The following is a 15,288-nucleotide window of genomic DNA, read 5'->3' on the forward strand; positions in this document are numbered from 1 at the left end:
GCACGATGAGCAAGCAAAGGACTCATTGTTGTTGTTTATTGGAAACAGAATTTTTTTTCCCACACACTTTCTCAAACAGTAGAGCCAAGGTCACCAGCTGAAAAACTTACAGACAACTCGGTCAACAAGGTGCACGACTCGCCTGTACAGTATCAGTTAGACAATGAGGTGTTTGACGAAAGTCTCTCGGTCTTTAAGCCGTGTTTCGATCAACTAGAACGTTTTTGGTTTGGTTTGGTAGAGTACGGTGTGTAGTTTTTGAGTTTCCAATAGGAATAGTAGAAAAATAACCAGCCCCAACCGTTCTATTCTTTTGCATCCTTCTCTTGGGGGGGGGGGGGATATCAAAATAAAACAGGGACTGTTTCTTGACGTCTTGTTGAGCCACAAACTGTGCAGGGAAAAAAGAGCTGCTGGATGTCCTCCTTTGTTGTCCAATGCGTTCGTAATCGTCGCACCACTACGACGTCAAAGCATAAGCCAGACGTAGCACTTTACCCAAATTCCAACCCCTACCGGACCGTACCAAGACGAACCGTACCATGATGGAAGCAGAGCATTAGGGGTCTGACATTAAAGGTGAAGTTAGTAGTTTATAGTGCCATCTAGAGGAGAGGCTGAAATTTACAACAAAGAACTGCTGCTCTGCTCACCCCCTCCCTTCCCTGAGCGCTACGGTATCCTCAGACGGTCAAATGTCGTCCTCGTCGTCTTTCTCCGTGTCAGCAGATGAGGTTCGTGAGGCGAGGGAGAGGGCGAGCTACCGCGGCCGTAGCAGACGAAGCGGAGAGAGAGGAGGCGGGACTTCCGCTACAAGTAAAGAGACGCTTGATTTGTTCTCTCGCGTTTGTCCTTACAGGCTCCAGTAGAAACATAGCGTCTCGCTGCTAACAGTGGCAATGCAACCGCGGCCCGCGACCATGTACATGACTTTTTGAAACACTACGAAAATGAAACAAAAACTATTCTACAGCGACAAGACAATGCAGGAGCACATAATATGTATAAAAAAGTGGATTTTGGGTTATATAAACCCATAAATACTACAGTGTCCCTTTAAATTAAAAATAAAATTCAACACTTTATCCAATCAGGAGCCAGAACTCCACATAAAGACCGAGCTCTTTGCTCTTTGACACCCAAAAATTGTCAGTTTTTAATTCCAAGAATTAGTGGCGTCTAATGTTGAGATTGTAATATTGCAGTCCTCATCTCTCATAGAGAAGGTTGGAAGTGAAACATCTTGATGTGCATGTTTAGTTTTTCCATAATGTAGATCAACGCAGTAGAGTCACAGAGTAGATGATATATGGAAGCCCTCATGTGGTGGAGAATTTCCCCTCTAGCGAGACTAAATTTCTTGAACATTCTTTCTTTCTTCATGTAGAACAATCTCACCTCTGCCCCTCATGTCATCTGTAGCCTCCATGAAATATCAGCTCGTCGTGCGCCAACGTGTCATGTGTAAACACACAACATTCACAAAGTGCAGGAGCCTAGTGGAAATGCTCGGTGTGCACTGGACTCCACAAGGACCATGAGAAGAGTCTGTGCATGTTTATAAAACAACTGTGCAGCCTGGCTTATCAGGCGCTGAATTCCACTGTGTGTGCTAATGATAACACGGGTTTCTATAAGCGGCGTTAAGAAAAGGGACAACTTAAGAACAAATAAGTCTGTGTATACTGTATGTTTACACTCAAGTTTAAAATAACACAAATGCTGCTCCCAGCGTTCCGTCTCTGTATGAATATGAACACACATCAGCTTTATAACTTGTAGCATCAGCACTTATCTTTCTTTGTTTACCAGTGAAGCAGGTCTTACACTGCAAACCTAAGCTGAAGTGGTTTTCTCTCTCTCTCTACATCTTCTCTCAGGCGGTTAGGGGTGGAGCTTGGTAAAGTGCAGGTGTACCAGGAAGCTAACAGAGGTAAGATGGTGTCAGATGAGAAGCAGCTTCTTGTGCATTTTTTAAAAATATGTATGTGTATATATATGTATGTATGTGTACATATATGTATGTATGTGTGTATATATATGTATGTATGTATGTGTATATATATGTATGTATGTATGTATATATATATGTATGTATGTGTATATATGTATGTATGTATTTATATATGTATGTATGTATATATGTAAGTATGTATCTATATATATGTATGTATGCATATATGTGTGTATGTGTATATATATGTATATATATGTATGTATGTATGTGTATATATGTATGTGTATATATGTATGTATATATATGTATGTATGTATGTATGTATATATGTAGATGTATGTATGTGTATATATATATATATATATGTATGTTTATATAATATATATACATACATACATATAAATATATACACACATACATGTGTGTGTTTGTATATATATATATGTATGTACAGTATATATATATATGTGTGTATATATATCTATGCATGTATATATGTATGTGTGTGTATATATATATATATATGTACAGTATGTGTGTGTATATGTATGTATGTATATGTATACATATATCTGTATATATATAGATGAGAACACTGTACTACACCTTATTAAAAAGGATGTTTTGATGACTGTGCTGCTCTTATCATACACGTGGCAAATACACCGTCTACACTACAGCGCAGTCCAGAAGTCACAAGGCCTTTGCATAATAGACTTTGTTTTTTAGGTTGTTTTTTTTTCCCATGCAGTTTATTTGCATGTTGCAAATATTTTTCAAACCAGTGTGTCAGGTCACTGCAAGTTCTCACAACAACCTTTTCCTTTTCAGAGTTTCATGTCAGTTGTTGATGTACAAAAGGCCTTGAGACCACTTTGCCCTACAGGGAAAGTTTCAACTGTTTATGAAAGAGCGAGAATGTTTCAGATTGTCAAATCTGAAAGTATTTGTTTGAGGAGGGAACTGAAGCGATTCCCTGTGAGTGTTTTCTTGACATAAGTCAGAAATTCAGAGTCTAGTGTGCATGTTTGTACTTGTATTTGTTTCCATTTTAGAACCTTTTCTGGCATGAACAGTAAACACTGACCTTGTCAGGACCAGCAGTCCTCAGGGAAACCAAAACCCTGTCATTGCAGTGTCCTAAGAACAATAGATGTGTCTGAATACGGCCTCACGCTCCCCTTTGTTTCCATAGAAACACGGGTACAAATCCAAGAGTCGGTGCGAGGCAAAGACGTCTTTGTGATCCAGACTGTGTCAAAGTAAGAAGCAACACAAATCAAAGTTTCACTTAAAACTTCTCCCTTTAATACTGCGCTCTCCTCCTCGTCTTCTTCCCCGATCTCACCTGGCTTGCATCAGGGATGTGAACACCACCATCATGGAGATGCTGATCCTGGTGTACGCGTGCAGGACATCGTGTGCCAGGAGCATCACCGGCGTCCTGCCGTACTTCCCCTACAGCAAGCAGTGCAAGATGAGGAAAAGGGGCTCCATCGTCTCCAAGCTCATCGCCTCCATGATGTGTAAAGCTGGTGAGAAGGGGACGAGAATGGGGAACGGGAGAATTAATACATGACATTTGTATGGGTATAAAACATGACCGTGGAGCTGTGTTTGTGCAGGTCTCACTCACCTGATCACCATGGACCTTCATCAGAAGGAGATCCAAGGCTTCTTCAACATCCCGGTGGACAACCTGAGAGCCTCGCCATTTCTGCTGCAGTACATACAGGAGGAGGTGAAGTCTCACGCATGCCTGGACATTCACACAACATGATTTCCATGTTGTCTTTTTCTTTTTTCACCCTGCTGTAGGGAGGAATTTGCCTTCAGGGCTCTCTCTGTCCTCCTGACAGGAGCTTCAGTTTTCAGTCGCAGCAGCAACAACAACAGTGGCTGCTCAGTCATCTTGGTGTATTTTACTGAGCACCATCAGACCTATAGGAAATATATATTGCTTGTACGCTTATAACAGGTATTTACATTTTAATGTGTGACTGATTCAAGTTAAGAGAAACCTACCATAGAACTCAATGTCCACCTACCCTCGATTGATTTTAATAAATGAAAATAGTTAGCAAAATGTGACTAAAATGACACACGATCCTCTAATTCAGGGGTTCTCAAAGTGTTGATACCTGAGGGCCAATTTAGGAACCCAACATTGGACTGAGGGCAAAAAAAAACAACAGAAAAAAATCCCATTTGTAATCATTTTAATGACCAAATTGCAGTTCTACAGTTTAGCTTTAAGTAATATAAGCGTTAATAAAATGTAATTTTAGCGTTAATATAATAACGCTTTATAATTTACTGGGTAATTACCCAGTATTTTGGCCATTGTTCTTACCTTCTAATTACAGGTTAATACCAAGTAACACATTTCTGTTACCATATATTTACTGGGTAAATAGCTAGTAATTGGGGGCTGTAGCTACCTGCTTATTACCAGCTTATAACCCAATAATACACTAAAATTCACCATATAGAAACCAGGTAAATACCCAGTATTTTTGTTTACACTTTTGTCTGTATCCAGTAATGTCCAATAAACATTTAACAAGCTTAGTAGCTCTTGGATTAAAACTATCAACTGTAATTAATTGTGGGCCGCCAGAAATGTTTCTACGGGCCGCCATTGGCCCCAGGGCCGCACTTTGAGAACCAATGCTCTAATTGTAATATAGAGGTCGTTAACACTGGTGTTTTTAAGTATGACAGTGAATAATGTTTTATTAGGCTGTTCTTTCTAAACCTTAAGTGTGTTTTTCAAACAAACCAGATCCTAACTTTATGTTTTTCCAGATTCCCGACTATAGAAACGCTGTGATCGTGGCCAAATCTCCGTCGTCTGCCAAAAGGTGAGCTCTCAACACTTTTCTAAATGTGCTGAGCCTCAAAATCTGTAAGTGATGACATTCCTTCTTTGTCAACGCTTTCTCTTTGTCGCCTGAGGAAGTTAAAGGTGCATTATGTAATAAATCTAAATCAACTGGCCATAAAATCCTCCTAATATGTCACAGAGACTCAGGAATAATGTTCATATAACAAACGGAACTCACCAACAACAACAGTACAGACAAAATATTTGCATTAAAAAAAAAAATATTTTGCAGACTGCAAATCATGTTTATGTTTTGAAAACATGTTTTGGCATGTGGCGCCACCTACCGCCGTCTACCAATCATTGCAGTCAGTAGAGTCTCAGCTGCCGAGCGGCCACGGGTTGCCAGTTACGTCAGAAAACGAAACCTAAAAGACCTCGGTATTTTGAATTTGAATGTAGTAAACGTTTTTAGCCACATTCTTGCATATGGCACCTTTAAAGGTCCGAACTTGAAATGATGTATGTTTTTTACTGACTTGTCTTGGGTGTATCAGAGTCGACGCTTATGGAACACTGTGATAATTCAAATGGAAGCAATTAATATTATTATTCATAGTTGATTTTTACATGATTATTTTTCATCTTTCAACTCGTTATAATTCCCCTCTTTCCTCGCATCACTTTACCAATGCATTTACCCACAGAGAAAGAGAGAGTTGTGTAATATATATATACAGCCATTTAATATTTATTCTAACCTGCTTTAACACATCCTTCTGTTTGCGTGTGTGTGTGTGTGTGCAGGGCTCAGTCGTTCGCAGAACGCCTGCGTCTGGGCATCGCAGTGATCCACGGCGAAGCTCAGGACGCAGAGTCGGACCAGGTCGACGGGCGCCACTCCCCGCCCACCGTCAAGACCACTGGAGCCATTCACCCCAGCATGGACATACCATGTAATACACACTCCATTCGTATCGACTACAAAATACAAATGGTGCAAAGTAGGTCGTTTAAAACATTCCGTGTGTGTGTGCTTTTATTCTTTTGTTTTGCAGTGTTGATCCCCAAAGAGAAGCCTCCCATCACTGTGGTCGGAGACGTAGGAGGACGCATCGCCATCATTGTGGTGAGAGAATTTCTGAACTTGCACGTATTTAATTTGCATTTCGTAGAAGTGATCGTACATATTTTACAGCAATTCGAAACTTAATTTACAAAACAAAAAAATGTAAAACCTTTATTGACCTTTCACTGCCCTCCTGCAGTTCCGTTGTAGCCCACTAGGGGGCTGTGTCCCACACCTATAAATCTATTTATCAGAACGGCTTGTGTATTGTAAAGACCCAGAAGGATCAAAAGTCTAATTTTTACTCATTAATGGGCAGAAATAAAGTGCTGCTTGACACTTCCTCCTCCTGTTGTGCACACTGTGTCAACACCCCCCTCCTCCGTGTTTGGTTCAGCTCTACAGTGACCGCCTCTTTTCTCATGCTCCTGCCTTAAGCTACGACTTGAATACAGAAATCAATCACGGTCCAGAAAACTACATTTCTTCTCTGTATTGAAAACGCATGCGGTTGCTTCATTCAGGACGACATCATCGATGACGCGGACAGTTTCGTAGCAGCGGCAGAGACGCTGAAGGAGAGAGGGGCCTACAAGATTTACGTCATGGCGACGCACGGCATCCTGTCCTCTGACGCTCCCAGGTTGATAGAGGAGTCTGCGATCGATGAGGTGAGTTTGTAAATACCTGTTCTTTTTAAGGTACAGTTAGCGGAGGGAGTTTTTTTTTTTATTCTCGCCATTTGATAAAAGCCGGTCTGATGCTTACACTTGTGTCATTTCCTCTTCCTCATGATGAATGAAAATACACGCTAATAACCTGCTGATTCTGAGGACGCCAGGTCGGCAGCACTGACCTTGCAAAGCTGCTTTTCCGCTAGTAGACAGTAGGGGGGAGTAGAGACAGACCCTAATCTCCCCCACAACGACATTGAACCATCACAATGACTCTGAAGATGTTAAAGCAGACCTAGACCGGAAGTTCTAATTAACGCTGTTTTCTAGTGTGTATCTGCGTCATTACCTTGTTTACGAAGCCCTGAAGGTTCAAAACAAACAGTTCAGCCACTGCTGAGAACGCTGTGTTTTATTGTAATCTCGGGCTCAGCGAGATCTCTGAAAAAACCCGGACCGGTTACGTAAACAGCGGTTCTCCTGAACAGCAGATCCTCCTGCTCCAGGCACTAGTCCGGGCACATCCGGTTGCGTACATTGAACCGCAGAAGAAGAATAACGTCCGTTGTGGAGGTGTTTCACGAGCGACAGTGTCTTCTGACTCTGGGTCAAAGTCATAAAAGGGACTGCGGCGGGGAGTCGTGAAGAAGCTATTTTTAAATATTGTTCAAACAGTGTTTTGATAATGAGGAGCAGTGCATCCACCGTTCCAGAAGGGGGCGCTGCGCTTCTGAGAGCGGGTGTGCTGAATATGTCACTTCCGGGGTATTGGCCAATCACAAGACAGTTGGGAAGGCTCTACGCTGGCTGGCCAATCACAACACACTGAGATTTATGTCTGAAATATCGCGGCTGAGGAGAGCGTCAGAAAAGAGAGATTTCTATTGACTCGGTTACAGCAACTAGGAGGTTTTTGACCGTAAAAACAAGTTGTATGTAAGTAGACCTCCATAACTCACATATATGTGCAACAGGACCACTCTATGTGAGCTTTAAATTTGGGCAAAAGCCCCAAGTAACGCCGCGTCACGGCAGTTTTTTGCAGCCGCGCTAGGACGACCCCACCCACGTTGAGGAGGTCCTATAGTTGCTATAGTAATGGAAAAGCACATGCCTAAAAGCTATTTGCCGTTTCCATTTTTCTCTCTCTCGCTCTCTCATCTCACTCGTTTCTCTCCCCCCCTCTCCTCCCAGGTGGTGGTGACCAACACGATGCCGCACGAGCTCCAGAAGCTCCAGTGTCCAAAAATCAAAACGGTGGACATCAGCATGATCCTGGCCGAGGCCATCCGCCGCATCCACAACGGAGAGTCCATGTCGTACCTGTTCCGCAACATAGGAGTGGATGACTAAACAACCTGTGTGTGTGTCTCTCTCTCTCTGGTGCACGCACACACACACACACACACACACACACACACACACGATTCCCACTTGCCTTCTCAAACGTCTCCAGTCACATGGACGAATGGTTACCATAGATACTCGCATTAAATAACCAGTGCCCTCTTTGTATCATAATGTACAAATATAAAATATTGACTTTTTTTTTTTTTTTTTTTTCCTCTGTCCTAGCGCAGCTTAACGTAGACGACGACTGAATACACACACACACACACACACACACATATATATATATATACACACACTCGTGCACATATATGAGCTAACACTGAGTAGTTTAGCTTCGTAGCTGAACACACGAACACACTGAAACTACTTCCTGTCTCTCGATGGCTGCCCTTTTTTTCTTGCCAAAACACATCTCAGTTTTTACTCTCTGGTCTTTCCGAATACCTCCTTCACCACCTCCTTCAGTTCCGTCTTCATCTTCCTCCGTTAACGTTGACGTTAGAACGCGACCTTTGTTGCCGTTGAATGTCTCTTTGTGATGCAGGTGTTAGTAAAGGAGAGTTAAACTGCTAGAATGCCAGTGCCTTTTACAGGACAGACGATTCAAACGTGTAATTAATCCAGGTTTATGCAGGAGTACGTGTTTCAGAGTGTTTTTTTTTTTCCTTTTTTGTTTTATTTACGATGTGTATGAATGTGCTACTAATAAAGTTAGCTTAGACTCAGTTACATGTCCGTGTGGTTGCCATAGCACTTAGATGCTAATCTGGTTTTAATGCTAAGAACCTTTTACTAGCAGTGCAAAAAAAAAAAATCTACCTACAATTCATCTATATACACCAAAGTGTGTGCCATGGTTTTTTTTCAATGTGTCCTCATATTTATTTGTTCATGCTACACGTGAGCAGTTTACGCTCAGATGGGTCAAAAAAAGAGAAAGGTCTTTGAACGGTCACCACAGCTTTACTCTTTATGGTAACACTGGGAGTTTTGTCTTTCAACGCAGAGATGTTCAAACTGCAGCTGAAGCTGCCAAAGTAAAAAAAAAAAAAAAAAAAAAAAGTTTTGTTTTCTTCTGAGGAGCAAAACCTGACAGGAACAGGTCTTTGTCACGTTACCAGATGTGTTCCCAAAAAAATGTTTTGTATTTATTTTCAGCACTCAATCTGAATAAAAATGATCTATGAACAATGCCTCGTTTATCCTTATATTTGATATGTAGAATGTTTTTTGCTCTTCCCAGCTTTTTCCAGCATTTCCCCCCAGATTTTCTCCCAGCTTCTACCCAGCTTCTTCCCAGCATTTCCCCCAGGGTTTTCCCAAGCATCTTTCCAGCTTTTTCCCAGCTTTTCCCCCAGATTTTCTCCCAGCTTCTTCCCAGCTTTTTCCAGCTTTTCTCCCAGCTTCTTCCCAGCATTTCCCCCAGCATCTTCCCAGCTTCTCCCCCAGATTTTCTCCCAGCTTCTTCCCAGCTTTTCCCCCAGATTTCCCCCCAGATTTTCTCCCAGCTTCTTCCCAGCTTCTTCCCAGCATTTCCCCCAGCTTTTCCTCCAGCTTCTTCCCAGCTTCTCCCCAGCTTTTCCCCCAGATTTTCCCCCAGCTTCTTCCCAGCTTTTCCCCGAGATTCCCTACATATTTTCTCCCAGCTTCTCCCCAGCTTGTTCCCAGCTTTTCCCCCAGCATCTTCCCAGCTTCTTCCCAGCTTTTTCCAGCTTTTCCCCAGCTTCTTCCCAGCTTTCCCCCCAGCTTCTCATGCCCACAGCTGAATTGGAAGCACCTGTGAAACATTCAGAATGGGCAGACCCACATAGCACACAGCAAACACAGGAAAAAGGATGTCTCACATAAAGCACCCTGGCAACTAATATAACAATAATATAACAGCAACTAATTTAGTAATCTATTAATAACCAATTAATTGTGTTAACGAGTGTAAAGACAGACTGATTAATGTGCAGTCTTTTGATAATCTACATCTGGGCAAGTGTACACCTTTTTAAATATGATGAGTGTTCATGAGTGCGCACTAAAAAAATCGATTTCTCATCCTTATTATACAAAGTTAAGTGTTTGCTACAGCATTATAGTCCATACATGACGCACACAAAATGCATTATAGGACAGAGACGGACATTCAAATGTTGTTCAATCAATCTTTATTGGAGTTGAGCAAATTTTTTCATTTGTTATTATCAGTTGGAGGAGAAAGAAAAAAACGTGGGCATCATCATACTGTATCTCTGTCGTCTGCTGCACACACACACACACACACACACACACACACACACACACACACACACACACTGGTCAACCTCTCATCTGGAGCTGGTGGTGGAACACATTTTTGTACACTTGGGACACTTTGCTCTCGACAATCATTATCCTTGAACCCCTTAAAGCAAGGCACTAAACCCTGTCACCTGCTCCACCAGCGCGGAAACACCAGAGGTAACAACTAAACACACACACACACACACACACACACACACACACATATATATATATACTCACAGACTACATGTGTTGACAGTCTGTCAGCCTGCACTCAAACATGGGGAAGCTCTCCTCAAACACTGCTAACTCCCTTTAAATGCAAATATGAGCGATAACAGACAGACATTTACTAAACTGTGACAGTTGGCTACGACACACACACATTCTTGCACTTGCCGCATACTGAGGACCGGGTATAAGTGCTGACAAAGTGAGGACCGAGCATTTCCACTTTATAAATCAACACAATTACACATATCTACTTCATGAATGACATCTATGAAGAACTACTGGGTGCAATACTATAAAATGTCTGCAGGTGGAGCCCCAGAGCAAAAAGTGCATTAAACACCAGGGCTGGGAAATGGGCAACACATTGAGGACCTGTGTTAAAAACAGAGTATAGCATGTTTACAACCTAAGGAAGTGATTTCAACGAAGACAAAGTGAGGACCGGCCAAAATGTCCTCACTTCGTAAAAATGACCTCACTTTGTTGTTTAAAAAAAACGTCACTGGTCCTCAGTGTGCCGCAAGTGCAAGAACACACACACACACACACACACACACACACACACACACACACACACACACACACACACACACACACACACACACACACACACACACACACACACACACACACACACAACACACCTGAAGGCTTCGCAAAAGCAGCAAGTTAACTACGTGAAAAAAGGTCCTCGTGTCGTAACAAGGCAAAGTGATCGCTCCACTTTCAACCCAAAGACGGACAGCGATTATGCAGCTCACGGTGGTTTGACGTGGAGATAAAACTGAGCCAGAAATAAGAATAATATTAAAAAAAAAAAGAAATAAAATAAAATAAAATCTCAAGTCAAGTGAGTTGCTTATGGCTGATTTTCATTCCTTTACAAAATGCTCTCTCTCTGCCTCTAAAATACCCTTATTTCCATGCAACAACATTACACTGTAAACATACTGCAGGCTCTGAACTCAACTAATACTTTGTGTTTATATATAAAGAGGAAAGAAAAAAAACAACATTATAGAGTGAGGAATGAACTGAGGGGGTCGTTGCTCTCTAAGGTAACACACACTTGCAGTACAGTCACAACATGGTAGTATAGCATGTTATATTGATCATGTGATCGGGGGGGTATTATTAAATAGGAGATATTATTATGATTACACTGATATCATGTTAGTTTCAAAGCAATAGCTTGGTAATGAGAATGACTGGAGGCTACCGTCGATTAAATATATTCACGTGATAATGAGTTGGACTGAATTGTTCATTAATTAGGGATGAGCCGATATTGGGACACCATCGCTGGATTGGATAAAAATGTACAATCCGATAAAATCCCCCAAATCCTCCACATATCGCTGCAAAATCTCGTTGTGTTCTCATAATGACGATAAAGACTCTTGTTTATTGATATATGTCGCATGCTTCACGGTGCACACACTGTAAATATGGAACTAAAGTCTAAAGAGTCACGTTGTTGGCTGAATAAAGGCCTAAAATGACCGTATCGGACTGAGATCGGTAGATTTGATAGAGATGAACAATAATAATAATAATAATAACCATATTGTTAAGTTGAAATTCACCGTCCCTTACACGTGCCACACTCATTTCCCCATTATTACCAAGCTGTCACTTTGATATTAGCATAACACCGCCACCCTTTCATAATAGTATCCTCACGTAAAGTCGTGAAGTCATCTCCATGCAGATGTAAAAAAAACGTGTTCATATTCAGTACTGACGATAACACTGGTCAACACTAAATGTATTGATGATTAATGATTTAGGATCATTTTGATGTGCTGAATTCAAAAATCCCATTGGTTTTGCTCAATCAGGTCTTTGTTTTTCCGAACAAAGCTACATAATTGATTTTTAAAGGCGCCATATGTAAGAATGTGGCCAAAAACGGTTACTACATTCAAATTCAAAATACCGAGGTCTACTACTACTTCTTTTAGGTTTCCTTTTCTCCGGCCGTAACTGGCAACCCGTGGTTGCTCGGCAGCTGAGACTCTACTGACTGCAATGATTGGTAGACGGCGGTAGGTGGCGCCACATGCCAAAAACATGATTTCAAAACATAAACATGATTTGCAGTCTGCAAAATATTTTGTCTGTACTGTTGTTGTTGGTGAGTTCAGTTTGTTATATGAACATTATTCCTGAGTCTCTGTGACATATTAGGAGGATTTTATGGCCAGTTGATTTAGATTTATTACATAATGCACCTTTAATGTTTTTGTTTTACACTGCGCAATTCTTTCATATTTCTTGCAATAAACAAATTCTGAAGATGTTGCATGTGCCGACTTACGACTAATTGTTGTTTTATATGAAATGGCTTCGACTAGAAGATCTTGCAAAAATAAGCCTGACGTATTCTGCTACATCTGTGGTGAATACACCGTTGTTCCTAACAGGAATCTATAGTCACAAGTTTCATAAATGCTTAGTTTGGCATTAAACTTGGTGACCAGGATAAAGCTTTGGGCTAAATGTAAACAATTTAGTCAGAAGATCGGATTTTTCAAATCAAATTACCATAAAAAAAAAACCCTGATCTGATTGAGAAAAATAGTCATTTTTTTTTGATTCAGCGATGCAAAATGGTCCTAATTCTTAAATACTTACACTTTTTTGTAACCCAGTGTAAAATAATCCTGTCACATACGTTGGATTCACACACGTTTGTGGCTTTAACGCTCGTGGACAGTGGACAGGTGTGATGCTAGATGCTGGAGCTACGATGTACGACGTCTGCTACGAGCAACGGCGTCAAAGTGAGACAATTGAATCGTGTCACACCTGACGCTCTATGTGTGAATCCAGCGTTACGATATATTCTGTTTCAGCAATGACAGGAGAGGAAACAGGGAAAGGATATAAAAAGGGCGTATGAGAGCTTGCCAGCAAGCTGTAATGTCTCTGTAACACTTTTTAAACGATTATGATCACAGCGATAAAAACACACGCGACCGAACCATTAGCTGATCTGTGTTAGTTTGTGAAAACACCGACTGTGTGACTGTGAACATTTAACCACATTAACACATGTACGTGACCCTCGTGTGTGGAACTGACCATCATCAACCACTGGATATCAGTCGAATCAGAGTCATAATATTATGTAATTACATAGAAATACAGATTATTCTGGTCTGGATGAATCACATTGGGCCAAGTGACAAAGAAAAGTGACATTTCAACATCTTTCTTTCTACATTTGGACATGAATGTTTTCTTAATCTGTAAATTAATCAGATGAAGTCATAATACAGACACTGGGACCTTCTACTCTTCTACTTATATGCACTTAAGTGGTTTTTCTGAATAACACTGATCACGCAGAAAAGAAAGAAAAAGGGTTTCATTCAGACAAACATTTCTTAGAGGCAAAACTATCAAGACACAAATACTGAGTAACATCAACAAACGTTTTTGACCTAAATAACCTAGTTTATCTCTAACAGTCTCACTCATAACTTGGCACCAAAGGGCGAAAATACTTAGGATTTTTAGTTTGCATCTAAATAAATTAAATCTGTTTCAAAACAGCAATCAAATTTGAACATTAGTTGTTAGTATATAGTTATTTCTCGCATGATCTGATTAGTACGACGACTATAACAACTCTACCACGCACATTTATTCAGTTGTAGTTTGACTCTGACTGTGTCGGTTATGTTATTATATTATTATTATAGTTATATTAGTGACAGGAAACTGTGGCACAGAAATAGCAGAGGTCACAGAGTTGCTGTTGAGTTTTCTATTCAAAGAAAAGAGAGAATACTGACCAGTAAATGATAACCTGAGCTCTCTCCGAACTCATTATTTGTCACATTTTTAACCTTTATAATCTTTAGAATATTTGCCTCCAAAAAATGTTTGAAAAGTTGACAATACAGCGACTAACGGCACGTTTTCCACCGCCTCAGCACGGCACGGTCCAGTTGCGTTTCCACTAGCATAATAACCTGGTACTAGTCGGTACTGATGTAGAGACTAAAATGTCCCATTTTCAGCCGCTAACGATCGCTAACGGGTAATTTGTTCAGACGTGTAACTCGGATAAACTGATACTGAAAACTTTTTTAAACTTAAACTCAAATTGCGTTATTTGCGTAGAGTCCACACACTCTGTAACGATGCTTCCAATAAGTTTTCCAAACAAAATCTTAAATCCATAAACCCACACACGTCTTCCGAGCACAGTCCAAAACTGTGTGACCAATGCGCCCCCTGGTGTTCAGAAAATACAAATTCATATGGCTCCTACACCTTGTACCAGGTAATATTTGAGTTCCAAGCGTGAGCTGAGTGGCTACTACGCGTGATGTCACCAGACTGCCGGCCACTGATTGGTCAGAGAGACATTCCGACACAAGAATCAAAGCTGAACTGTAGATCAGTTAAAAAGACTTAACGATCCTAAAGAAAAACGTGGGTTAATCTCCAACAATTACCAGGTAAATGTCTAAAATCTCAATATTTAACAATGGATTCTGGTGTATTTAGAATAGTTCTCATTAACTGATTCTAATGATTCAGTTACACTGAAAACAACTGCTTTAAAAGTCACCCGTCACTCGTTTGTGCCGCATGTACACTGTAAAAAAGTTGGGAAAACTCAAAATTTCAAGGCAACTTGCTTGAGTTTACAGCCTAACAAAAGATTGCGAGTTTTTTTTTTAAAAAGTTCCATCAACTAATATTATTTTGTTAGACAAACTTATAAGTTAGAGTTGTGCGAAACTCAAAATTTCAGTTCGGCTAACCTAAAAATTATTATTAAAAAAAAAAAAAAAAAATTAACTTACAAGTTTGTCTAACAAAATAATATTTGTATGATGGAACTTTTTAAAAACTCGAGATCTTTCGTTGGGCTGTAAACTCA

The 15,288-nt window shown here is 40.6% G+C and overlaps 1 protein-coding gene across 2 annotated transcripts; it reads left to right on the forward strand.

Annotated features, from left to right (window-relative positions):
- The first annotated feature begins 1,884 nt into the window (after positions 1–1,884).
- Positions 1,885–8,829, forward strand: LOC310933511 (phosphoribosyl pyrophosphate synthase-associated protein 2). 2 transcript variants are annotated; one of them, XM_083897020.1, is made up of 9 exons: positions 1,885–1,933; positions 3,153–3,219; positions 3,320–3,492; positions 3,583–3,698; positions 4,766–4,821; positions 5,592–5,740; positions 5,843–5,913; positions 6,378–6,524; positions 7,722–8,829. In XM_083897020.1, exons 3-9 carry the CDS (start codon positions 3,339–3,341, stop codon positions 7,878–7,880), a joined length of 852 nt encoding a protein of 283 aa, XP_083753146.1. In that variant the 5' UTR covers positions 1,885–1,933; positions 3,153–3,219; positions 3,320–3,338; the 3' UTR covers positions 7,881–8,829. The 2 variants fall into 2 exon arrangements, with proteins under 2 accessions (XP_083753146.1, XP_083753145.1); XM_083897019.1 differs by having other exon boundaries at positions 1,887–1,933; positions 5,592–5,913.
- The last annotated feature ends 6,459 nt before the right edge of the window (positions 8,830–15,288 follow it).

This window comes from Microchirus variegatus (assembly GCF_963457635.1).
Source record: "Microchirus variegatus genome assembly, chromosome: 10".
NCBI lineage: Eukaryota > Metazoa > Chordata > Actinopteri > Pleuronectiformes > Soleidae > Microchirus > Microchirus variegatus.

Excerpts from the sequence above, each read along its gene's own strand:
- LOC310933511 (XM_083897019.1), top strand. The coding sequence starts at position 3,339 with ATGGAGATGCTGATCCTGGTGTACGCGTGCAGGACATCGTGTGCCAGG. Across the intron at positions 3,699-4,765 it reads TGCAGTACATACAGGAGGAG|ATTCCCGACTATAGAAACGC; the intron begins GTGAAGTCTCAC and ends ATGTTTTTCCAG. Across the intron at positions 4,822-5,591 it reads TCTCCGTCGTCTGCCAAAAG|GGCTCAGTCGTTCGCAGAAC; the intron begins GTGAGCTCTCAA and ends GTGTGTGTGCAG.